The sequence below is a fragment of the Paramisgurnus dabryanus genome, chromosome 6 (assembly GCF_030506205.2).
Source record: "Paramisgurnus dabryanus chromosome 6, PD_genome_1.1, whole genome shotgun sequence".
Lineage (NCBI taxonomy): Eukaryota > Metazoa > Chordata > Actinopteri > Cypriniformes > Cobitidae > Paramisgurnus > Paramisgurnus dabryanus.
The window spans coordinates 48,522,346-48,548,185 of record NC_133342.1 but is presented as its reverse complement, the minus strand read 5'-3'; the positions used below and the strand labels follow the sequence as shown (position 1 = coordinate 48,548,185).

Genomic DNA, 25,840 nt, shown 5'->3' with positions numbered 1-25,840 from the left:
AAAGTGAGACAAATGATGTGGGGTAAAGTGAGACATGAGGCACAAGTTCAGTTTAGTCTAAAACATATTTTAATGTAATATTACATTACATATGTTTTATTTTTAATGTTATAAACATTGCAGAAAAACCATTATGCCTAGTCAATACACCAGGAAGACAGCCTGGGGAAAAACACCCCTTGAGGAGATGGAGAGTGCAGCTGCTTAGGTAAAGGAAGGAAAGAATTCTCTAATGCTATGTACACACCAAACGCGAGGCATCATGGTACTGTGGGTTCACACCAGACACAAGTTCAACAATTTGCGCAAGTAGATTACATACAAAGTCAATGCAAAGACGCAATCAGACACGTCCTCGCATGTGGCGATGCGAATGACGTGATATGGGTGGCGTGTTTTCCACGAAAACACGCGCTATTCGCCGCAAACATGTCTTCGCCCAATTTGAAAATATTCAACTTGAGCGAAAAATTTGCATTACACAATGTTAAATCCTGCGAGTAATCTAGATCAAGTAACGCACTGCCCCGCATTTGGTGTGTACGTAGCATTACTCACTCTAGATTACTCACAGGATTTAACATTGTGTCATGCAAATTTTTCGTTCGAGATAAATATTTTCAACTTGGGCGAAGACATGTTTGAGGTGAATAGTGCGTGTTTTCGCGGCAAATGCTCCGCTCATATGGCGTCATTCGCATCGCCCCAGGCGAGGATGCGTCTGATCGTGTCTTTGCATTAACTTTGAATGTAATCTACTTGCACAAATCGTTGAACTCACGTCTGGTGTGAACCCACAGTAAGAGCAGCTGCAAGGGATAGAAATATTGATAGATGGTTCTGATTGTCTTTTGCGCTGACCCGCAGACACTAGCTGGCTCTAAGGGTCCTTTGTTCTGACCCCCAGACTATTTTTTAATCTAACTGGTTATTTGAATGTTAATTAAAAAAATTTGATTTGTCGGAGCCAATGGTCTACAGTGGGCAGCGCTCCGACATGTGGTGCTTTCACACTTTCTGGGAGTTCGATTCCCGGCTCGTGGTCATTTGCCAATCCAATACCCTTCTCTCCTGCCTGTACTTTCCTGTCCTCTCCAAAACTCACTGTTAAATAAAGGCAAAAACTGGCCAAAAAATATAACTTTTGAATTATGTTATGTTGTATTTGATTTTGGTTCAGAGTTACTGTACTTTCAAGTGTTTAGAAAAATAATGTTCTTAATTGACCAATCCCCTTGATTCTGTTACTAGTCCAACATTAGTTCTGGAATGTGTGGTTGTCAAGCTAGCCGTCAGGATTTTATCTGTTACAATATGTGCTGTTATGGTAGTTTCAGAGTGTAAAAAGTAAGTGGATCAGTTTACCCCGAGCTGGTTCACTTTACCCCCTTGATTTTTCTGGTCTGTCTCAGTTTACCCCTAAGCTGGGGTGAAGTGAGACACAAGACCACTTTTTTTAAAACAATCATATTTTCACTGCTCTTCGTCCTGAATACATTCTGGTAATTTCCATAGCTAGGAAACATCCTGAATTAATGGGAAATGTGTAAATTTGACTGATATATCATTTTAGCTCGCTTAGAGGGGAGCAAAGGTAAAAAATGTCTCACTTTACCCCACTCTCCCCTACCCTATATTATTTACATATTTGAGAGAGACATGGTTGATACACAGAATTTAAGGTGTTACAAAAAGAAGTTTTTCTTTTTATTTTAGTTTATTTTTTCATTTATTTATTTATTATCATTATTATTATTATTTTTTTTTTAATCTATAGTAGTTTTCCATTCACACTCCATCCCAGTACGTGGCGGAAATGCACCAAAAGCTGGTTTGCCAACCGCCAATAAACAATAAAGAAGAAAAAGCAGCCTGGCGCTCCATGCCAGCAGGTGGCGAAAATGCAGCAAACGGTTTTGGTCAACCGCTTCGAACAACTCACAGGAAGAAGAAGAAGAAGAAGGTCGCGTGTTTGTTTGTGTGAGGTGCAGTTATGAGACTGAATTTGGTATAAAGTGAAGTTTTGTTTATTAAGGGTATTCATATTTCAGTTTAGTTTGTGTAATGGCTTCTGGAGGAACAGCGCAGGTGGGTGATGTAGAGGAAGACGCGTCTCAACTCATGTTTCCTAAAGGTGAGAATATTTATCACATAACTTAACTTGCATTATATCTATCAGCGCTCGCGTTTTCTAAATGTGAGGATGCTATAATTACATGTAGATTTTATTCGTGCTGGTGTATGTTATTCATGGTATCTAGGAACAACGAAGGTTATATTATCATAGGCTATAAAAGTTACCTAACATCGTATTTATTGTTCATTAACATGGCATGTGCATGCAACAACGACAAAAGAGAGTTCTTAGACACTGTGTTATTAGTAGTAAGATAAGATTATGCTTTCCTGGTAAATGTGATGTTTTAAGGAACAGAAAGATGACAGTTCAGGGAAAAACTAAGCGTAGTACACGTTTTAATCAAATGAGAAATGAAGATTATAAGACCTTACAGTTTAGTGCTGAGGGAAGCGCGTCCCCTGTGTCTGACCTCACTGTGGCGTACATTTCTGAGTCTCATCCTGTATACTGCTGGGACAAAAAATACAGATAATATTACCAAAACTTGATATACTGCCCAGCACCTGCTTAACGTTACATATTGTTTGTATCTTGCATGTCACTATAGCTATTTATTATTACAAATTATTTTAAAAAGTGACGGAGGCATCTTCTATGATGTGATGTGTAAGGTAGCGGCTTGGGCTAAGATTTTAGCACTGTTAATTAGGTCTGGACGATTAAACCTCAAATTAAAACCTCGGTTTATTTAACATTTGACATCGATTACGATTAATGAACGATTATTATTATTGCCTCATAGCTCATTGACAAGGTTTGAAAATTTAAGGAGCACAAGCAGAAAATTTAGGGCACACCTTAAATCAGCCTGTAATGCAGGGGTCTCAAACTCAAATTGGCTTGGGGCCATTTCTGAGATTGACATTTATTTGGAGGGCCGCGGAGCTATTTTAAGCTTAAAAAAGTAAAATTCTATTATTTAATGTATAATATAAGCAGTGGTTTTTAGCTTTTAAATATACATTATTTTATATAAGTAAATAATTTCTTAACCTTCTCTTTAATAACTAAGGCCTATTAAAACCTTGGACTAAACTAACAAAACAAAATTCTGTATACATTTATAAACTATTATAAAAAAATTACCATCAGTAAGTGTTTGTGTTTTGATTTGTTTTGGATTGTTTACAGTCATAGTATTGACTTTATTACGTTCCATCTTTGTTATTCCACAGTTTTAATGACGTAGTCAGAGTCAGTTTCTAAAATGTCACGGGCCACAGGTGGACCCAATTTGTTTTTACATATGTATAGCACTAATACCCTGTTCTAAACCTAAACAATCTTGTCAAACTATATATCTTTGGAAAGCTCTTAGAGTGTAGTTTTCATATTTCATCAAAATTTTGGGAAAGAAATGACGTAGTGAGTGTCAATTTCTAAAAGGTCACAGGCCAACATGTAGGCCCAATTTGTTTTTACATATGTCTAGCACTAAACCCCTACTGTAAACCTAAAAAATCTTGATAAACTATATATCACTGGAAAGCTCTCAGAATGTAGTTTTTATATTTCAAGGTCATCTGATGATAGAAATAATGTAGTGACAGTTTTTAGATACATGACCCCACCCCCCATAGGAATGCATATTAATTTTATATATTCATAATTCTAATATCATATTATAAATCTTCAAAAATGTTGACAAACTATATATCATTGGAAAGCTCCAAGAATGTAGTTTTCATATTTCAAAACGTTTTAGCAGTTATAATAATGCAGTGACAGTATTTCATCAATTTGTGACAAGAGAATGCAGCAAACCGTTGACATCTAGTGGCCGTTGTTGGTAAAACCACTAAAAGTGTTACACAAACCTCATTTTTTGTGATTTTATCTTAAAATTTGGATCACAACTGCTTGAGACATATGGCCTCATGTTTACATTATTACTTTTGTGAAACATTTTCATTTTTATAATTTTATTTATCAAATTAATATGTTATTGCATTATTTTTAATTATTATAATAAATTTAAACTGCTATAACAATTTTTCTGTTAAATATTTTCACATCCAGAAACATTAGTGAAAAACCTTACATTGTCTTCTTTAAAACAAGACCAAGATTAGTCTTTTAGACCAAAAAATGCCAAAGTTATATTAATTTGAAGCTACACATCAACTTTTCACCCCCCACTCAAAAGGGTGGAGTGACAGGTAAGTGGTTAATTAGGTCTGGACGATTAAACCTCAAATTAAAACCTCGGTTTATTTAACATTTGACATCGATTACGATTAATGAACGATTATTATTATTGCCTCATAGCTCATTGACAAGGTTTGAAAATTTAAGGAGCACAAGCAGAAAATTTAGGGCACACCTTAAATCAGCCTGTAATGCAGGGGTCTCAAACTCAAATTGGCTTGGGGCCATTTCTGAGATTGACATTTATTTGGAGGGCCGCGGAGCTATTTTAAGCTTAAAAAAGTAAAATTCTATTATTTAATGTATAATATAAGCAGTGGTTTTTAGCTTTTAAATATACATTATTTTATATAAGTAAATAATTTCTTAACCTTCTCTTTAATAACTAAGGCCTATTAAAACCTTGGACTAAACTAACAAAACAAAATTCTGTATACATTTATAAACTATTATAAAAAAATTACCATCAGTAAGTGTTTGTGTTTTGATTTGTTTTGGATTGTTTACAGTCATAGTATTGACTTTATTACGTTCCATCTTTGTTATTCCACAGTTTTAATGAATTTGCTATTATATGTGGAAAAATATGAATAAGTAAAAGTGATCCTAAAACTTATGAATGGGTAGTCAATGTTACATAAGCTAGTTAAACAGAAAAAAATATAATACTGCTAGGTGTAATTGCATAGCAGGCTACATAATAATATATTATACTTCATTAATATATAGCAGTATTCATACTTTTATCCTCTGTATGTTTCTCCTCACCTTTCCTCTTTTAACCTGGGCACTTTGATGGCAATTTTTCTTATCTGTAGTTTATGTGTTGCATTACATCTATGGCTCTGCCTCATATTATGCGGTGTCTCGATAAGAAGTTGTGACTTGTTGATGTGAGCCCCACCGCAGCTCTTCTCTGAGTAACAGCTGATATTCACCCGGAAGTAACAAATCTTCTGGATAAACACTACAAAGTCCCGACCAGATTAACTGATCGCATGGTGACAATGATATGATTGACGCGAGGTTCAGATGAGGAATTAAAGTCCGATCACGCATTCCGTTATCCTCGCAATCATGGAGTGCGCGCGGCTCATGGCTGCGTAGCAACGGGTGACGCGACCCACGCCACAGAACGCAACTTCCGCTCCTGAGCACTTTAGAAAGAAACGCCTTGACTCGTTTTAACGTGCGTTGTTAGACGCGACATGTAGGGTTGGGCGATGTCCCCATAAATTGGCAGTTGACGATGGTTACGTAAACCATAGCGATGGACGATGATATCGTTAGGGGGGGGGGTATTTTAATTTTTCGTTATTATTCGTTATTATATAATTATTATTCGTTATTTTACTTTATTACTTACACTTAAGAAGAGTTGTGCACTTTTTATTTTAATATATATTTTACATAAATACTATTCTGTACTTAAAATCTATAATTTTGTTATTTTACTATCCCAACTAATGTCTCTTTCCTATAGGTTGCACATAAGGGGAAAAAGTAGCTTTAATCCACTGAAGAAGAGTTGTGCACTTTTAAGCACCTTTTAATCTCTTTACATAAATATTTTTTTCTATTTAAAAGCTATAATTTCATTATTTTACTAACCCAACGACTCCTCCGCGCTTTCCAAATTTTGCACGTAAATATCTGTGCATATGTGCAGTACTCCGTCAGAGAGCGGGTCTTCAGCACCGCGGGGAGCAGCCAGCACTTCAATCCGCAGCTTATTAAAACTAGACAAAGTGAACAGGGCCAGACACATCTAAATTTAAACATGGTCTGTGTATGTAAATCCCGCGTTTCTGTCGGAGTGTTGTTCCCGTTTTCTTGTTCTTGACGTTCCCTGAATTCTGGGTTTATATCTTAATCTGCCGCTTCAGTGCAGTATAGCCTTAATGTAACAATGAGCACGATCTCCCGAGACACTACAAAAGGCTACTAATAAATGATTAATATGGGCTGTTTTCTTGTACAAAATTAAATATTTTAAGATAAATGTACAACATGTAAAAAGACAAGATTCTAGCAATGTCAAGATTAGGGATGGGCATTTTCCAGTAATTTACTAATTTTTTTAATATTTAATTTTTCGAATATTTAAGCTCTTAAAGAACGAATATTCGTTTATTTAAATTATGTTAATTAAGACATGCGTGTTTTGTATTTTTCATTTTGTCATAATTTCACAGAAGGCTTATAATTAGGAAATATCCACAGCAAGCTAAACTTATATTCTGTATGTATATATATATGTATGTATTTTAAGTTGAAAACATTGTAAAAATATTTATATATATATTTTAAATTCTTCTTAAAAAATATCCTTCAGAAAAAAATGCGTTAAAACTTAATGCGGAGCGAAGTCTAGTCAAATCCTTAGTTTCAAGTCGGTCGTTAGTATTAATTCATTACTGTTTGATGTTACATACATTATATTATACCAAATATTATACACTAACCCAAAATCTAAGCGAAATTTGAGGACTTGCGAAGTTTAAAGTTTGAGGACTTGACAAAGTAGGCTATCATCATTTAAACAGACTCAAAACACCAAGAGCCCGGAGCAAACGAAAAAACACATCTACATAACCGACTGCTCAGTCGCCATATAAATATCTTCTCAGTTTAGTTTGACGTATTTGTGAATAAAGAAAACCATATTTATCCTACCTGCTTCGGTGAAAGCCCGTTCTTCTGACTAGATACAATAATGCCGGTGCTGCGGAGAAAACTCTTCCTGATGATGGTTATCCGATAAAAACAACAGACGGATTGAACAAGATTGAAAATCTGTATTTAACATTATTTTACAAATAACGTAAGCTGGCTCGAAACATTATTTTTGACTGTGCAAAGTTACTAACGTTAGCTTAATTTAACAACATTTTACAAAGACGGTGCTTCGCTTTAAACTGCCAAGTGCAGTTATCCGGTTCATTTTCGAAAGAGCACCGCATATAATAAATGCTCTCCGTTTCATTTCGTTCTCCGTGTCTGTCTCTTTATTAACAAAATAAAGTAGACTTTATAACAGAAAACTTACAAATCTCTCATGATGTGTTGATTCGGGCGGCGGAAGCACGTTTAATAACACGTGAGCCCTCACTGAGCCAGTGGCCAAATACGGCGCGGCGGGGACAAACCCGGAGATAAAAGGAAAAACTTAAATTCGTCTGCAATCTGCATTGCCAAACAATCAGAAATACATACAAATTAATGTTCATGTATATTTTACATTTAAGTCTGTAAAAGACAGGATAGATGAAGTGAAAAAGCATTAAATAAGTTGTTACCCTTTGGTGGCACAATAAAAACAAACAAACATTCGAATAGCATTTTTTAAATTCGAATTATTATTGCCATTCCAATATTCGAATATCCGTGCCCATCCCTAGTCAAGATCAAATGCCCGACAGGATATTTTCTCAGACTAACACACGTCACGTCTCACGTCTTCTATTTAATTTATAGAGCAATTCACGCAAAGATATTAGGTTAACTATAGTCTATATAGAAGAGAGTAAGTGTATGTCGACTCGCAGCGGAGTGGGGAGGGGGCGTGGCATCACGATGGTGTCTCTCCATCGTGATGTCAGTAAACCATCACGATGGACGATGATATCGTCTATCGGCACAACCCTAGCGACATGTCAACGAACCCTTAAACGTTTAAATAAAAAATGAAATGAATATGAAACAAAGTGAATAAAAATCTTTCTGCGGGCCAGATTATGTTATATTGTTGAAAGGTGCCGCGGGCCGCAGAGAGGGGGAGGGCGGGCCGCAAATGGCCCGCGGGCCGGGAGTTTGAGACCACTGCTGTAGTGCAATTATTCACATTTCCCCCCAAAATAACGGCATTACTGAAAACTACTTAATAGACTTAACTCTATGCAGTTGCTGCACGTGTCATTATGCACAATTGTTTAAACTTTCAGATTATAAAGTTATGAACCAAAGTTATATCCAGATAGCATACTGTAATGAGATGAGTGACAGGGCAATATTTATACTTTATTTATACATGTTTTTCAACTTCTATGCCAGGGGTGTCAAACTCAAGGCCTGCGGGCCAAATCCGGCCCGCCCCCTCATTTCATCTGGCCCGTGAGAGTTTACCAGTTATGTTAATTATGTGGCCCGCGAGAGTTTACAGATTATTTTATTGTTATTAAAAGTTTTATTTTTTGCAGGTTATTTCCTACATTGATTTTTTAGCAGCCACCAAAACTAATTTTTGTCCCACCAAAGTCTTTTTGTAATGTTATTATAGTGATAATGTTGATGACTGCATGAGAAAGAACGAGCAGTGCCCCGCACGCGCGCACTACTAGAGTGGCCGTGTCGTAATGCGAACGCTGCAGCCTCCGGAGGTCGCATTTCCAGGCTGCATACCTCATCAAAATTGCCTTGTTTCAGAATATTAACAGTTATAAAGTTAAAGATTATTCTTTGTTTATAGTAAATAGTTGTAATATGCGTATGACTTGCGAATGTAATGGTCAGTTAACTTAAATAAACCAGGCTTGATGACGCTGCTTATGTGACCTCCGCATATGGAAACGGACAGTATCTGCTCGTTCTTTCTCTCCCTCTCTCGCGCATGCTCACGCGGATCCAGCGAGAGAATATTTTCCGTCTCGTGTACAGAAATGTTTTGCGATGTCCAGCTGGGATTAGTTTATTACGCGTCTGTTCCCGCTAAAAACGCGAACTAATGACTCATCTGAACTGATTACTTTTAATAAACGATTGAAACTATCGATCTGTAGCCTACAACACAGAACTCATGAGACGTCAGTCAATCAGACACTCAAAGCCAGGTAAACAAATCACAGCTTTTTTATAAAGAGGGCAAGAAATGACAAGAGAGAGTATATGTGTCTTATAAATGCATATTGTGGTGGAGATGGTAAAACTCTTTATTAGTATCTAAAATGCCTCTCATTTTCTGACCTGCACAATAAGGATAACAGAAATTTTTTAAAGGGAACTCACATACAACATGTGTTTTTGTCACTACAATTATTTCTAAAATAATCTGTAGAATGGTTGTACTCTACACTGTAAAAAATAAATTGTTGGCTCAATGAATTATTTTTTAGTAACTAGTTCCACAGAAATTTTACGTTCACTCAATTTCTGACTCCAAAGTGTTACCTGGATTGATGTTTTTTAGTTGGACCAATTTTGACTCAAATATAAAAAAGTATGTTTGCTCAACTAGCTTTATAGCTCATTCAACTAAAATGTTTTAATCAGTTGAATCTTTAAAAACTTACAGCAAAGACTCTGTCAATTAAATTATAAGTATTTACTCAATGTTTTATGTGTTACTTCAATTAATATTTATTATTTGGGAATTTTTAATAAACTTTTTAAAATTATTTATCAAATAATTTATGCTGGTGTTGTTAACAAATAATTAACTTCAGTCACATAAAAACAAAAGCTTTATTCACTTATCATACAGACTGAACATACAGAATTAAAGATTCTCTAAATGGAGAGCATAAAACAGTCCAAAAGCACTCCAAAATCAGTCAGAACATCTCCAGGGCCATTTAGGAGAACTTCTTTCGCCATGTATCCCTCTCTGCCTCTCTCCACATCATCACCGCTCTGGTTTGATAAACAGAGGAATATAAATACATAAATAAAAACATGTTTAATATAGTAAAGCTTGACGGTGAAAGACTTTATACCCTAAAATTGCCAAATTTCCCTCAGACATCACACGTAATTAAATTAAACACTATTGGGCGGTTTTCTCTTATCACTGACTAAAATACTGACATCTCTTAACATATGAGTGCTATTGTTTTGTCTCAAAATGCATGCCAGTATTGTATTTTATAAGGTTTGTTTGTAAAAATGTCCCAATTATAATTAAGACGGAGTAATAAACCCTGTCCGGTAATCTTAACTAAAATAGCTCCACTTTAACTCGGACACATAACATAACACACCTTTATATAACTTATATCTTTACAAAAACATTGAGTATTTGCTTCTTTGCCAATTAATATAGTCTAAAATTAACATTTATTTACAAACACTTACCTGACGTGAACTTGAGGAAACGGCTGATGACTTGTGTCCTTGTGTAAAACAGTGAGTGATTCCTGCTGTTAGGTGCGGATTAATCTCAGAAGAAATGACCTGTGATCCAGATTCTTCCGAGTTAAGACATTTTAAGTTAAAAACTCACGCACATACTGTACATGCATACACACACGCGCGCGCACACGGGTACACACACGGGTATATTTAGAAGTTTTATTTAAGATTGTTATGATATTGGGACTATTTCTCCACCCGCTGCTTCAGCTCTGAAGTTCAAATTCGCATGCAGTCCGGTTATAACAAATGTAAAAGATATGAAACATCACTCAACAGCGATATCAATTAAGTGCAATCCTAAAATATGATTTAAAACATAACCCTTTCATTGTTAAGTATGAGAAATTAAAATGAATTAAATCACGTTTAAACGCCACAGAGATATCAGAGGCAGCAGTCGATTTCTGATGCGCTTGCCGAGGCTGTGCTGGGCGGGATGTGAGCACTTAAGCGCCGGTGATTTTCTGGAGCTCATATTGAGCTCATATGGAGCTCTGTCCGAAAGTGTCCGAGCACACTTTTAAATAGACGCTATCTTTATTAACCGACCGCATATTTAAACTTTAAGCACATACTTTCACGCCTGAACAACTCTACAATTACATTTTGTGACCAAATAACAGTAATATTAGGAGCATTTTGTTGTCAGGAAACAAAGCTGTCATAACTCCACATATTTACCTGATTTGTCTTAATTATTTCAGTCAACACTAGCCATTCTGAATGTTGACGGGATTTGAAAATAACCATTCATTTAATGTTTTAAACACAGATTTATCTAGACTTAAAATAATATGTCTTCTCAACTAGCTCAAACAAAAAAATTGGTTTAAGTTATATATTTTTGCCCGTCCAACATTTCATTCATTGGATTTTTTACAGTGTATACACTTTGTCATTATTTGCCAGGGGTTCTACTTTCAAAGCTATATTAATTGAGTTATTAACAAAACCAATAGAAATCAAATGCAGAGAAAATTATGCAATGTACAGTAATAAAAGAGTTGATACGTTCATGCAGTTGTTCAAATTCAACCGGCCCTTTGAGAGTAACCGTAATGCCGATGTGGCCCGGGATGAAATTGAGTTCTATGCCGTTTTTTTTAACTGGGCACTGATATCTAAAGCCCGATTTATAGTCGTGCGAAAGCTCTATGCCAGGGTTCTCCAACCTTTTGTCATTGGAGAGCTACTTTCTAAAAAAAAAGTGGTAGAGAGCTACTTGTCACGTAATACCTAAATAAGTGAGTTAATTGACACCTGTCTATAAAGTCACTGTGATTCAAACTCTTTCCCCGCCAGCGTTTTTTTTTTAAGTTGCCAGCCAGTGCCAGCATTTTTTTTACATTTTTCACAAAATTTTAATACCCTCCAGAAAATGATTTTCTTTAAACATAAACATACGACACATCAAATGAAAGGCCAGATAATTTTAAACAACACACAAAAAAAAACTTAAATGTTGTCTTTATTTATACTTTTTTAAACCTCTTAGATATGGGTAGGATCCTTCCAAAAACACCACATTTTGAAAAAAAAAATAATTTATTAAAGATCAGATTTAGAAAGATCTTCCAAACATTCACAGTATTTACTGCTTTTGGATTCATAATAGGGATGTGCATGTATGTAATTTTTTTTCATTTCGATTAATCCATAGGTCTGAAAAAATGAGTACTGGGTTAACTGAGGGTGGGGCAATGAAAAGGGCGAAATATTTTTATTAAAAACACTCATATAAAACTTAATTTTGAAGAAACTATGAGAGAGAATTGAACACATACTAGATTATTAAGGAAATAAAATGTTTTAACAGGAATAGCTGTGTGATGAAGTGAAACTAAATGGTTAATAAACACAAACTGATGCGCTTTTTATATGACACACTTTACATAATATTAAGCCTTATATACAACATAAATGTATTAAACAACCTGCATCTGCACAAAATGCAAGACTTAAACTAAGTTATGTACTGGACAGAAAGTTTAACTCCTGTTGTGGATACGCATCATTAGCATGCTTTTAAACACGTCCAGTCAAAGCACAAGCTTCATAATATTAAGCAGCCTTAAAGGAGCATTTCACCCGTAGAAACATTAATCTTTATTGAAAGTGTGTTATATTTGTAGGTGAAATGTAACATACATTTTGAATTTGGTGCCTATTTGACCGAGAAAAGGGGTGTTTGTAGTCTCACTCCCTCAACAAAGATATTGGACCGACTTCCTGCTTTCAATGATGCAAAATGATGATTTTTACATCATTGAAAGAAGGAAGTGCAACACTGAAATCTGTATTTCTCCTGTCTCAGCGGCAACTGAGGAAATGATGCATGACCATTCAAAAACATGACTGGGGTTCTAACTATACAAAGCTTTATGCAAATGGGTGAAGTGTCCCTTTAAGTCTTTTGCTATCATTTTAAGCGATTTGAATCATACATGTTAAATTACTGATGTCATATGATACTCCGCTCTACACAGCTCAATGCAATGTCAAACACGCACCCAGTCTTTACCACCACAGGGACTTGTAACACTAACCAGAGATCCAAATGCTCCATAACCACACAAAATTAAGTTGAAGAGTGATTTAACTCAAACAAAAAGTTGCTGTTTATTTATTTCATCATTGCTGGTCTTCTCAAATAATACACAACAAGTTGCTGTTTCTTCTTCGTTTGTGGTTTAACTTGCCAAGCAGCAGTCTGCCCACCAGCAGTCTGCACGTGTGTTTGCACGTTGACACGGACGATGAAGCAAAAGTATAAATGAAAACCGACCCGGAACCTACGCCAATGTGTATTTGCATGGGTTGGGAGGGGGTCAGACCAGGTACAACATTTGTTTAATTATTCCTCATAACATTTTTAAGCAATGATCTACAGAACATCACACAAAAAAAAACTTTTGATAACTACATCTAAAAAATACCAAAGGTGATCCTGCCTTGGAAACCCCCGGCTACAATTCAGTGTTTTTATTTAATTTAGAGATTTAGTGCGTCAAAGCAGTCGTGACTAAAAAAAAACGACAAATGAGAAATGACATATAATTTGTGATTGTTACTGTAAATGATAAAAACTAAGCTTTATATACAATTCATTAAACGTTAATTTATAACAAGAAAATCACTGAAATTAATGATTTTATAGACACTACGCATTATTATTTAGCACAGAAATACCTGCTTGCTTTGATCATCTCTGTATTCACTTTAGGTACAGAAAGACCGGATGATATTATTTATTTCAGGAATCTCTTTGATATCATTTGAAAGTGAACACTGACCATAATATTAAATCACAAGAAAGACAGTCGTGTCAGGCAGGTTCGGTGCAGATTTTTTTCTTTTCATCACCTAAATTTAAAGAAACTGCTTACCTGCTTTGTAGTTTAACTTTTGACAAGATAACCACTCTGTTTTAAATACATTTAAAAAACTTATACCCCTCGAAAAAAATCAGTTTTTTAATGTTTAGTTTGATGAACTCCTAAATATGAGACGCAGAGCACCTAGCGCGTCCGGCTAAATTGCATGCGCAAACATGGCCAGCACGCAATAGCGCAACATCGATACAACGAAAAGCAATCCAAAATGTACAGACTTAAATTAGATCAGAATTTACGTTTATAATAAATAATTTTTTTTTAAATAAAATAAGGTCCCAAGTAACAAGGTGCAGAACAAATATGTGCAATATGCGCCTGAAGTGCACAGAAAGAAAACACAAGCCAAATAGTTAAATCAGATAACCCAAAGTGATTTATAAATAAAATAAAATAAAGAAATTATTTAAAGAACGAAAGTATAGCCAGAATTGCCAGCTTTGTCTTTTAAATGTAGAAACTAAGAGGCAATGGTTTATTAACATAGAAACCTCTTATGGACCTGTAGCCCTGTCACAGGTTGTTGGATTTATTAACGCATTTTAAAAATATTTATTAAAAGCTGCTACTTCACATATTATTTGCAGCATTATCATAATATGCTGTATATTAATATATTGGGAGAAAGCTGTAATATGTGATATCAGATAACGGCCAAAATTGAATGATCCTCATTTCATAACACATCTGCGAAGATTCGACTGTGAGATTGGTAGTTGAATCAGGCTTCTCCTATCGATGCATCGAATCTTCGACTATTCGGGTCACTCCTACGATATATCGGCCGATATTCTTTAGGTTAATATTATAGTACAGCACACACATGCTACAGTATATTATACTACAGTACTGTACATAGAATACACTATATACATTAACAGAATATCCTACTATATATAAATAAATACAATGCAATGCAATGATCACTCACAAGTGTGGTGATCAAACACTTATATTGACGTGCAGTGTTTCCCACAGGATTTTGAGAGACTTGTGGCGGTGAGAACGTCACACTCTAATTAGCATATATGTGACGTCATCACGTGTTTGCGTTTGATCCGGTTTGATCGAGTGTTGGCACCTGAAATGTGTTTCACTTCTACTCTTTGATCTGTCACGTTATATTGCATTTTAACACAACTGATTGCTATTATTTACATATTATCAGTTCTGTTGTCAGACATAAAATGAGCAGACTATAGCCCTATTCGGATGGGATTAGTTTTATGGTTGAATGTAGATGGCGTAATGTAATTTTACCACAGGACGTCTGTAATATTGATGGTCAATTCGGACGGGATTAGAAATCTCAGTTAAACATTCAGAAGTGGGAGGGGTAACTCGATTGCGCAGCAGGTCACCTCTCTCGTCGTCATGTGCATGTTGCTTCTTGATATCAACATGACACAGACGAGAAAAACTCGAAACACTGTGTTTAATTTCAGTTTGGGGAGAACGTCAGTTTCAGAAACAGTTCTGTGCCTCTGAGAAGTGAATTTGACTTTTTAAAGTTTGTGTCGTGTTATTCAGGAACTGATTTGCCACTGACTTGTTTTTCGCCTAGAATACAAGTAAATGCTTAAGCGCTTTTATATTTGAAAGAAACCCGCAAAATAACAGGAAATTGCGAAACGTACGTGTATGTTTACAGCTGGTATATAAATCACCATACATTTACATTGCTCTTCTCATCAATGTCTTGTTATGAGCCCCTTTTTATTTAAATGCGAGTTTTATTGTCGCGTATAGCGCAAACAATTGGGTGCAAATTCAGAAATATGAGAGAATACACAGTAACTGTTACACAAAGTTACTACAAAACACGTGCGCAGGCATATCGCATTATAGAGAGGGAGAGAACGGGTGTGTGTGTGTGGGAAACACTAATGCTAACCTTTCGTCAAGTCATCGCCGTCTTCTTTGTCAGTAAAATCTGTGACTGTTGACGTTTACGCGAAAAAGAAAGTATATGGAGGAACGGACATTGAAACACCGCCACCTTTTCACGCTCATGTGAGAGAGAGAGAGAGAGAGAGAGAGAGAGAGGCGCGCGCTGCATGCAACATAGAAAGGGAGTGCGCACTGGGTGCTTGCAACAATGAATTAAGACGTTTTTAAACAGTAAAATATAAATGTAAATGGGGATCATGAAATATCTATTTGTGGCGGCCAGCGCTGATTCTGTGGCGGTGCGCCATGAATAAATCAACGTATGGGAAACACTGACGTGACAAATGGTAAACTTGACTTATTATAAATAACTTTAAAACACAAACAGAACAAAATACATAAAACTTGCATCATTTGTAGATTTGTAGAATAACGTTATATATTGGGCTTTTATTGAAAAGGAAACTTATGAAGTCATTGTTTATTAGCTTTACAGTAAGTTGTGTACTTCACAAATTAGTTAGCAACTCCCGGTTACGAAGACAATGCTTGACTGACAAACTACTGATGTAGGCTAATGTGTAATGTATTGCACAACGTTTTTATAACACGAACCCACCTCTTTTATTTAGCGAGGGTGTAAAGCTGTGCGAGATTATTAAATCAATTGCTCTGAAATGAGCATGTTCAGTAACAACACAAGTAGCTGTTATCTCATATACTGTTATATAAGTGCACGACTGCACGTAGTTTAAATGTGTAATTTCTCCGTCTCGCGTCATTTCTCCCGCTTGCATTTTAATAACTCGCAAGTGGACAAAAGAGACAGATTAAAAACACCAAATGTAAACAGGAATGTGTCTCTCTCGTCCACTTATAATACAGTCGAGTAAAGCACGTCTTAATACCAGGTGTAAAAATGTTGTGAAGACACAGCGTGAGAGCCGCCACCTGAACTGAAGGGGGTGGGGGATTGGCTGGCGTCACTCCAGTGAGTGACCTGGGTTGCCATTAGCAACCAATAGTGCGCACACTGCTGCACAAACAAGTACTTACATCTTTCAAAAGCATTTAATGTGTTCTGTAAGAAACGTTCATATCGGCTGCATATTTGCGACTTATACACCGATACAGATATATATTTCTGACAGTCTCATATTGGCCGATAAAATCAGCAAAACAATAAATTGGTTGGCTCTAATACCGATACCTGCCGATCCAATGCTACTGTATTTTTCTTGAACAATTTAAAATTACACAAACACAAAATGTAAAATGTGTATAGTGCTTTTTGCTACATCTAGTATAATTTAAAATTTAAAAACAATAATTTAAAAAAGATTTACAAGTTACAAGAACATTAGTTATTATAAATCATGGCAGTGTTCAGTTAGTGTTGTCACGATACCAAAATTATTGTTTCGATACCGTTACGGTGTCAAGGATTTCGATTCCGATACTTTTCCGATACTTTCCTGAAAAGGGAGAAACACTCTCAAATCTCATTGCTGTGCTTTATTTTAAAAACAGGACAACATTCTAATCATATAGCACACTAATAAATGAACACATGAACAGTAGATATATTAACTATTTAAGCAAAATATGAAATATATCAAAATATACCAAATAAATGAGAGCAATGAATAATTTTAGCAGCATTATCTCAGTTTTTCTCTAGTGAGCATTAGCATAGTAAAAAAAAGATAAACAAGTACTTAACTTCTTTAACTCTGTGGACCCTGTACCGGGTCCAGAATTATCTTATTTTGACTTAATATAAAATATTCCTGTAATTTGTAATGGTCTGTCATGGACCCAGTACCACATATGAGATACTGTTTGAAAGCTTAGACTCTCTACTTTCTGCAGATATGCATCACTTTGACATATCTTTTACTGTAAGAAAGTTATTTACAATTAATTTACACCATCACCCCCCCGATATTTTTTAATATCTTTTAATATTCATATATTTCATGTTTTTCAAGTATGACAAACATGGGCAAGTCTTATATCAAATGAAAGCTCTCAGTCTCAGGAATAAGTCTGCAGCATTATTTTTGTCCTATTATCATCACCTATCTAACAATCATCGAATGAATAATGAGGTAAAAAATTGTCTTTTGTAAACATATGGGAAACTTGAGTGTGGACTGCCTCAGATAGCACATATAGCCACAAATGATACACCATCTTTTATTTTAGGTCCTACTCTAAAAAATGAGTCCATTCACAGCATTTTCTTTGGTTGTGTGCATAATTAATCCCTTGCTATTTATTATATGTGGAAAACAAAAAATTAATATTTATATGAAAAATTTATTTTCGCACACTTCAGTAAAATGAGAATAACTTTTGAATGCAACATGCTAAAGAGTTCATTCTTTTTTTGGGTGTTTACTGTCTGCTGCTGGTAACAACCAGAACTGTCTGCAGTCTGCTAGAGCACACAGAACCAGAGTTATACACTATCAAAGATAGTATTTACAACATAAAAAAAGAAAATTTGGTGTTTTAGCATATGAAAAACCACATAAATAACACTATTTGTCACAAACAACAGCTTTTTATGTAACTTCAAAGGGATTTTTGCAAAATGATATAAAGATATTGCATTTATTCCACTGTATGTGGTTATGGGAGCACTTCAAATGTTTTTTGGCAGAAATTGTACACCATAAGCGTATTAGTCCTCCCATCAGTTGGAGTAAAATAACTTTTGCATTTATTATGATAGAGAAAAAATTCCTTTTTCCTCTGTAAGCTGGCAATTGCTGGAATCAAACAAAACTGTCTGGAGGTTTCGTTACCACTCAGGGCCAGAGTTATACACTTTTAAATACAGACTTTAGAAAAAAAACATCAAAAAGCGCCTATTTATTTTTGTGCTTATTAGAGAACTGACAACACATACAACCATGTTTAGCACTTTTAACAATGTTTTATGTAATTTCAAAGGGTTTCCTGTAAAATGATACCAAACTTTTGTATGTGCACCTCTGCATGTGGGTATGGGAAGCTTTTGAAATTGGGTAGGCCAAATCCAGGCAAAAATCCCCAAAATAGCCTCAGAGTGTAAGAAGTTAAACAAATGTATTGCTTTTTGTTTGTAAATGTTAGTTAATACATTAACATTTATATGATAAACAGATTATAGTGCAAATGTGAAAATATACCTCACTGAATGACATGAGGGTTAATAAATGGCATGTTTTTTTGAACTTAAAGCACAACAGTATCTGGGTTCATTTACTTTTTACAACAGTAAAAGTATTTTCTTGTCAGCTAAAATGCGGTCAAATTTCCTAAGTCTGATAACTGTGAGGCGATTGTATTAACTTGGATCATTACAGGCAAAAAAAAAAAAAACGTGGCAACACGCATATCAACAACAATTAGGTAAGTCTAGAATTAATACTTAGGGATTTTTAACAATCTCTCGTCGGCGTGTCGGTCCTTCAGTGCTTTGCTAGCGGGGTTAGCACACGGCTCTGTAGCAACGCATATTTGCCTTCCTTCACTTGTGTCCTCCGGCTTCCTATTGACTGGCATCCGAAAACACCTCCATTCAGCACTACTGCTTGGGTTTCTTGTACTGTTAAATCAGAGCGAACGAGACGAGGAGGCGGAGCACGAGCACTGCATTCACGTGCATTGTGTGTGTGCGCGCGCTGTTTAAAAGAAAAAGAGAGAGCGAGAATGCGCAGCTGGTGTTTGCAGAGTTACAAAAAAACAATGCGCAGCTCGTCTTGGAGTATCGATTCCGCGGGACAAGAGTATTGGAATCGTTTTACATTTTCAGTATTGATATTTATCAAAATATCGATATTTTTAACAATATTTTTTCAATTTTTTAGATTTTTTAATTCAATTAAATTTTTTAATTTAATTTTATTTATATAGCGCTTTTCACAATTGTTAATTGTTTCAAAGCAGCTCTACATTAATAGAAGCAGGGGAAACACATAAAAATGGACAGACAATATAAGTAGCAAAATACAGCGGCTATGAAGAAACTTTACAAGTGAGCGTATTAATAATGTACTGTATAGAAGAGGGTGCTAAGTTAAACCAATGTCGGCTGACTCCCCGGGGTTGAAAATCCCCCTAAGAGAAAAACCTCCCAACTTTTTTGTTTAGGAGGAACAAAAAGTCGTAGGAGGGAAAAAGTAGGTTAAGACAGAAATATACTGCTGTTGCATTAATACTATTGTATTGTAAAAAAAAAGAATATTTTAAACAACACTATTTGTCATTATTTTTAACGGAGTTATTTGAATATGTTGTCGTCATCATCACAGTAGAATTAACAGTCTGTTGGAGTTTTTGACGAAAGCTTTCTTTATCTCAGAGTTTGAGAATGCCGAGACGTTGCTAAACTCAGAAGTTCACATGTTACTGGAGCATCGAAAGCAGCAGAATGAAAGTGCAGAGGACGAGCAGGAGCTGTCTGAGGTTTTCATGAAGACCCTGAACTATACCGCCAGATTCAGCCGCTTCAAAAACAGGGAGACCATCGCTAGTGTGCGCAGGTAAATGCCATCTAACATGTGTGCTTAAGTCTTTCTCCATGTGTCTTAAGAGCCTGATGCTTGGGTCATTCACTGTCAAATCAACCAAGTTTGGAAGTTGCCCCGGATAAAATTTTAGATGGTTACAATTTTATTTTTGACAAAATAATGCATGCTTTGAATCATTCAGTTTGCGGAGTTATTCATTTTTCTAAAAGGAAGCCATTGGAAATTTGAACAACAGAAATTGACAAAATTTAAGTGAGAAATCTGCCAGTGTGTGATATTCGTAGTTTAGTTTTTTTTACACATCTGACAAATATATGCCCATGTTTTACAGCTTACTGTTGCAGAAGAAACTTCACAAGTTTGAGTTGGCAAGTTTGGCCAATCTGTGTCCAGAGGCTGCCGAGGAGGCCAAAGCCCTCATTCCTAGGTCAGTTTAAGATCAAGCCATGAGAAAATTATTATGGTGTTGAGTATTTACACCCACCAATGTCTGATTAGAGCACTAAATTTACAGTGAAATCAACTGCTTCAGTGGCGCAGGCACAGCCTAAGGTTCGTGGAACAGCCTTTTGGCACGATGTCGCTGGATTAAATCCACATTTTGCCAACATCGCTTTTCTCCCTTTTTGTATAAGATTACATCAATAAAAATGAAGAACTTGTTTGAAAAGAGAAAATAAAGTTGGAGTGTTTATTAAGAATAAAAGTTTATATAGGGTAGGATAAGGGTTCAGTGTAGGGACAGCTTTTATTCTTACAATTATCCAGAATCCATTTCAAGTGTAAATGATTATATTTATTACAATTATGTTGTTATATTTTATTCTGTTAATGTACAGAAATACTGAGTTGCAAATAGTATCTGACAATATAGACAGCATCTAATTATTATTTACACTGGATAATTTTATTTATTAAATAAAACATATATCCTGCATATTTTTAGCGATATGCTGTGAAAATTACACATACAGTCTTTACTGGTAATTTACTGGTAAATTGCAGTTAAAAGGTCATGTGTGAACAGAACCTTTTTGGAAAATCAATGCTGCCAATTTATTAGAGCTGACCGATTTTATCGGCCGATATGAGCATGTCACAGATATATCTGTATCGGCGTATAAGTCACAGATATGCAGCCATTATGAACGTTTCTTACAGAACACATTAAACCAGGGTTCCAGGGTAACCAAAAGTCTTAAAAACACCCAGATTTTTATCCTAGGTCTTAAATTTAATTTACTCAAGTCTTAAATTTCTTACCTCCGTTCATTCCCGGAAAGCGTTGTCCGCAGAAAGTAAAATAGTACTTTAAAACGCTGAATAACTAATCAGTGGCGGAGGAAAGTGTATGATGGGATGGTGGGTCTCTAAAAGGAAACCTCTCGCACTTTGTCATACTCCACGGCGCAAATTGTGCCATAAGCTATATTTCAGGTGTTGTGATCTGATTGTATACTGTGGGCTTGGCGAGAAACAATCCTTAAATTTAGTTTTGTATAAGCAAAAATCTTTTTCGGGGTAACGTAATTTAACCAACTAGCCAGTGGCTTACCTGAGGATTTGCCAGGTTCCGAAACATAGAGGACCCAGAAGCTAAAAAAAAATCAACACTGCTTTATTGAAAATCAACTTAAAGAGTCAGGCCATCGAGTCACGAGCCACCAACAGCGTGTCAACTTTAGTGTTACACAGTTTTATATTTTAGACTTTAATATTGTTTTCTGCTGCAACACACTCGTACCTAACGCACTCCCTCTTCAGATCTCCACAAACAGCAGCGATTGGTGGACAGAAAGCAAGAACGTACCGTAATAAACCATATATTTCCAAAAAAAGCAATTGTCTTCTTTTAGGAACAATTCAAACTTTTTGATGGTGCAAATGCTTCAGGAGTTACGGTTAAATGAATAGAGGTAGAATCAGAGCGCTTTAGGCCGTCTCAATCTGAAGGTTGTTTATTGGAAGTCGCATAAGTCATCAAGCCTGGTTTATTTAAGTTAACTGAGCATTACATTCGCAATTCATAAGCATATTACAACAGTTTACGATTAACTATGAAGAATAATCAACATTTTAAAGTTAATATTCTGAAAATAAGACCGTACATTACACATTAGCCTACATTATTATGTTGTCAGTCAATCATTGTCTTCTTAACGGTAAGTTGCTAACTGATTTGTGAAGTACATAACTTACTGTAAAGTTAATAAGTAATTACTCCAAAAGTTTCCTTTTTAATAAAAAAGTCCAATATAACGTTATTCTCGTCAAAACGGCCAATGATTTAAGTTATATATTGTTCTGTTTGTGTTTTAAAGTTATTTATAATAAGTCAAGTTTACTGTTTTGTGTACTTATATCAAAATCATTTTGGATAATAAAGTTTATTTTTAACTTGTTAAACACACCTGTCTAGATTACATATCTTGTATTGTTAACTGACAGCTTCAGGCCAATCATAACCTTTTAACTTAAAAGTTGAGCACACCTGAAGTTAACATCCATATTTAGCTGTTTAAAACTGCATAAGATATATCTCAACCGCGTGGCGTCACTGAGCTTTTGTAAGCGTCTTGACATGTTTTGGTGCGTGTACGCGTCCGTGCGATTGATTAAGATTCACGTTGAGTGATATGAAAACCAAATGCTGCCAGACGTCGGACTTAAAAGATGACGGGGCATTATCTATATCAATTTCTGTTTCTACCGAAGTCATGTTGCTGACCTTCAGTTCAAGCTGCAGGTGACTCGAGCGATGTCTGCGTGACTGCGGTGAAGCACAGGTGAAGCTGGCGCAGAGTAGATCACGTGTTGACCGGTTAACGAATGAAATTAAAAGAACGTCATCGTATAAATATCCCCATCATGCACGATGCAACATCGTGGCATTTTTGTACCACGTAATATCGTACTGTGAGGTATCGTTACATCCTTACCCTCAACTCTTCCAGCAAAATTGACAATTCCTTCAAAACCATTTCATCTGTGCTCAAAATCAAACTAATCTTTCTAATCATACACACATAAGTCTATAATATAAAACACTACAGAGCATCCATCAGACACTACTTTAAAAAATAGTAAACACAACATCCAGGACATCTGCTTACAGAAAAAGGCATGTTTATTGTACATAACAACACACTTGATAAATACTGTTAAAATGTCTATTACTGGAATCACAAGTTTAGTTCAGTGAATATAGCGAATACTTAATATAGTAAGTACTGCAAGTAATAGTAAGTTTTCAATGTTACTGTAAGCAGCAGTTGTATTTTCTAAAAAGTCAGCAATTCCATCGTCTCTGGTGTCCTTTTCTTCCTCATACTCTTCATCTTCCTCTCAGACTGTTTACAATCCACACCATTAGTATAAAATACCATTAGAAAAAAGTTTGTAGAATTTTGAGTTGTTGTGTTTGCTTGATGACAACTGTGTTGTAGTTGTGTTCAACTTTTGCCTGCCTGTGTTTAGCATTTATCACACAAGTGCATTGCAGTGACATGTTTGTGTTTAGAGTATATGATTTTACAAATTGGTTTAGGCCACTATGAATCTGGTTTAGAGATTGGGGTTTAGTGTTTCAGCAATTCAGAAAAACTAATAACACACGAGCCAGTGTACAAAATCAGAAAACCCGGCGTTAAAACTCTAAATACTTAAATGAGTGTGCCATTTGAATTGACAAAACAATCAGAAATAAATACAAATTAATGTTCATGTATGTTTTATATTAAAGTCTGTAAAAGACAGAACAGGTGAAGGGAAAAAGCATTAAATAAGCAGTAGCTTTAACTCTGCGGTGGCACATTGAAAACAAACAAACATTCAAATTGCATTTTTTCTGATGATGATTTCCCATTTATATGAACAAAGTGATAACGATTAGATGGATATGATCTGAATCTGCGTTTCCCTGAATACTAGTGTAATTCTGCAGTTGGTCTAAAGGTATGAGATGGTCTATAGCAGTGGTCACCAACCCTGTTCCTGGAGATCTACCCTCCTGCCAACTTTAAATCAAACTCTGCTTCAGCACACCTGCCTCCATTTTTTGGGTAGCCATAAAACGCATGATTGTCAGGTTCAGGTGTGGAGGTGAACTCTGCAGGAAAGTAGATCTTCAGGAACAGGGTTGGTGACCACTGCTCTATAGTGTCAGATGCAGCACTAAGATCTAAGTCATTTGTGATTTTAATTAGCGCAGTTTCTGTACTATAGTGCAGCCAAAAACCAGACTGAAATTTTTCATGCACGTCAACTGTGCTCTTCTTTTTTATAAGTATGAGCACAATTGCATGGACACTACCTTTTCCTTGTATTTTAGACAGATAGGGTACATTTAAAATTTGTCTATATTCCCTAATTCACTAGGGTCTAAATGTAGTTTCTTAAAGTGTCTTGCATGTTAAACTAGAATAAACAGAAGTATATTTAAATAATTACATCTCATTCAGTTTGAATTCAACAATGTAACCAGTCTGTCTGATTGGTTATTTAATGTATTTTCTTTCTTTTTTTTCTAGTTTGGAAGGTCGGTTTGAGGATGAGGAGTTGCAACAAATCCTGGATGACATTCAGACCAAACGCAGCTTCCAGTACTAAGACACCATGACATGTCTTTAAATGCTTTTCATAGCCTGCAGTTCTCTTTCTTGTATATGCCATAATGGCAGTATTGTTTAACTCTTCTGTAATTGTTTGTTTTGTTTATAAAGCTTGTTTTTTTATGATAAACTTTGTTGTGTTTTTTATACATTATATGCAGCTGCATGAAAGTTGGAAACAGTTCTGCAATTAAAAGTAGAAAAAGTGAAATCGTGCTGGCATTCTGTCAGTAAAACAGCGGACAGTTGGTTATTTGATTTTTTTCCTCTTCAATAATTTGTTTTGCGCTTGTACAGACACTGGAATAACTTTCTTCTTTCATTCTTGATTAATTGACATATTTGTGCTGCATACCTTTTCTGTTTTGGTCCCAGTTTCTTGCAGAGATGAAGGTTTACTCCTGTTTTGTGCATTCTGTAATTGAGACCATCTTATTCATTGAAACTACATTGAAGATCTTTCACCACACCTCTTTTAATGTGCTTCTCGTGTGTTTACTCACTGAACAAATCAAGAATCTTAAAGTATTTTGGGCAGCAAACCAAATAACCAAATGCATACTAAGAGTACTTCAAGGTGTCAAAAGTGAGCTCTGGATTAGAATGGGAAGTTTATTTCTTTAGTTTTTATATTTTCTTAATATAACTGACAGACATGTTTTTACTTAATAGACATTCATATTTAATACTACATTATTTTCAAGCAAAAACATTTGTAATCAAAGGTCTCACCTAAGTCACTTTTTAGAGTATGTATTTTTCTTAATATAGACATATTTCATTTATTTATTTATGTTCCTTTTCATGGTAATGCAACATGAAATGCCACAACAACAATCCAACAAACAACAAAAATACATTTCATGACAAGAAGAACAGGAGTAGGACAAAGAAAAAAACCTTATAAACTCCTACCCCATTTTTATATGAGGAAAGTTACATATTAGAAATTATTGACGACATAAAAAAACAACACCAAAAAAATAACAAAATAACCATGACCAGATT

The 25,840-nt window shown here is 35.4% G+C and overlaps 1 protein-coding gene across 2 annotated transcripts; it reads left to right on the top strand.

Moving 5' to 3' along the window:
- Positions 1-1,929: 1,929 nt before the first annotated feature.
- On the top strand, positions 1,930-24,962 carry polr2d (RNA polymerase II subunit D). Of its 2 annotated transcripts, none has more exons than XM_065272938.1 (4): positions 1,930-2,134; positions 20,054-20,234; positions 20,554-20,649; positions 24,752-24,962. In XM_065272938.1, the coding sequence occupies exons 1-4, from the start codon at positions 2,065-2,067 to the stop codon at positions 24,828-24,830; spliced, it is 426 nt and encodes a 141-aa protein (XP_065129010.1). In that variant the 5' UTR covers positions 1,930-2,064; the 3' UTR covers positions 24,831-24,962. The 2 variants fall into 2 exon arrangements, with proteins under 2 accessions (XP_065129010.1, XP_065129011.1); XM_065272939.2 differs by lacking the exon at positions 24,752-24,962 and adding an exon at positions 20,737-20,853.
- The last annotated feature ends 878 nt before the right edge of the window (positions 24,963-25,840 follow it).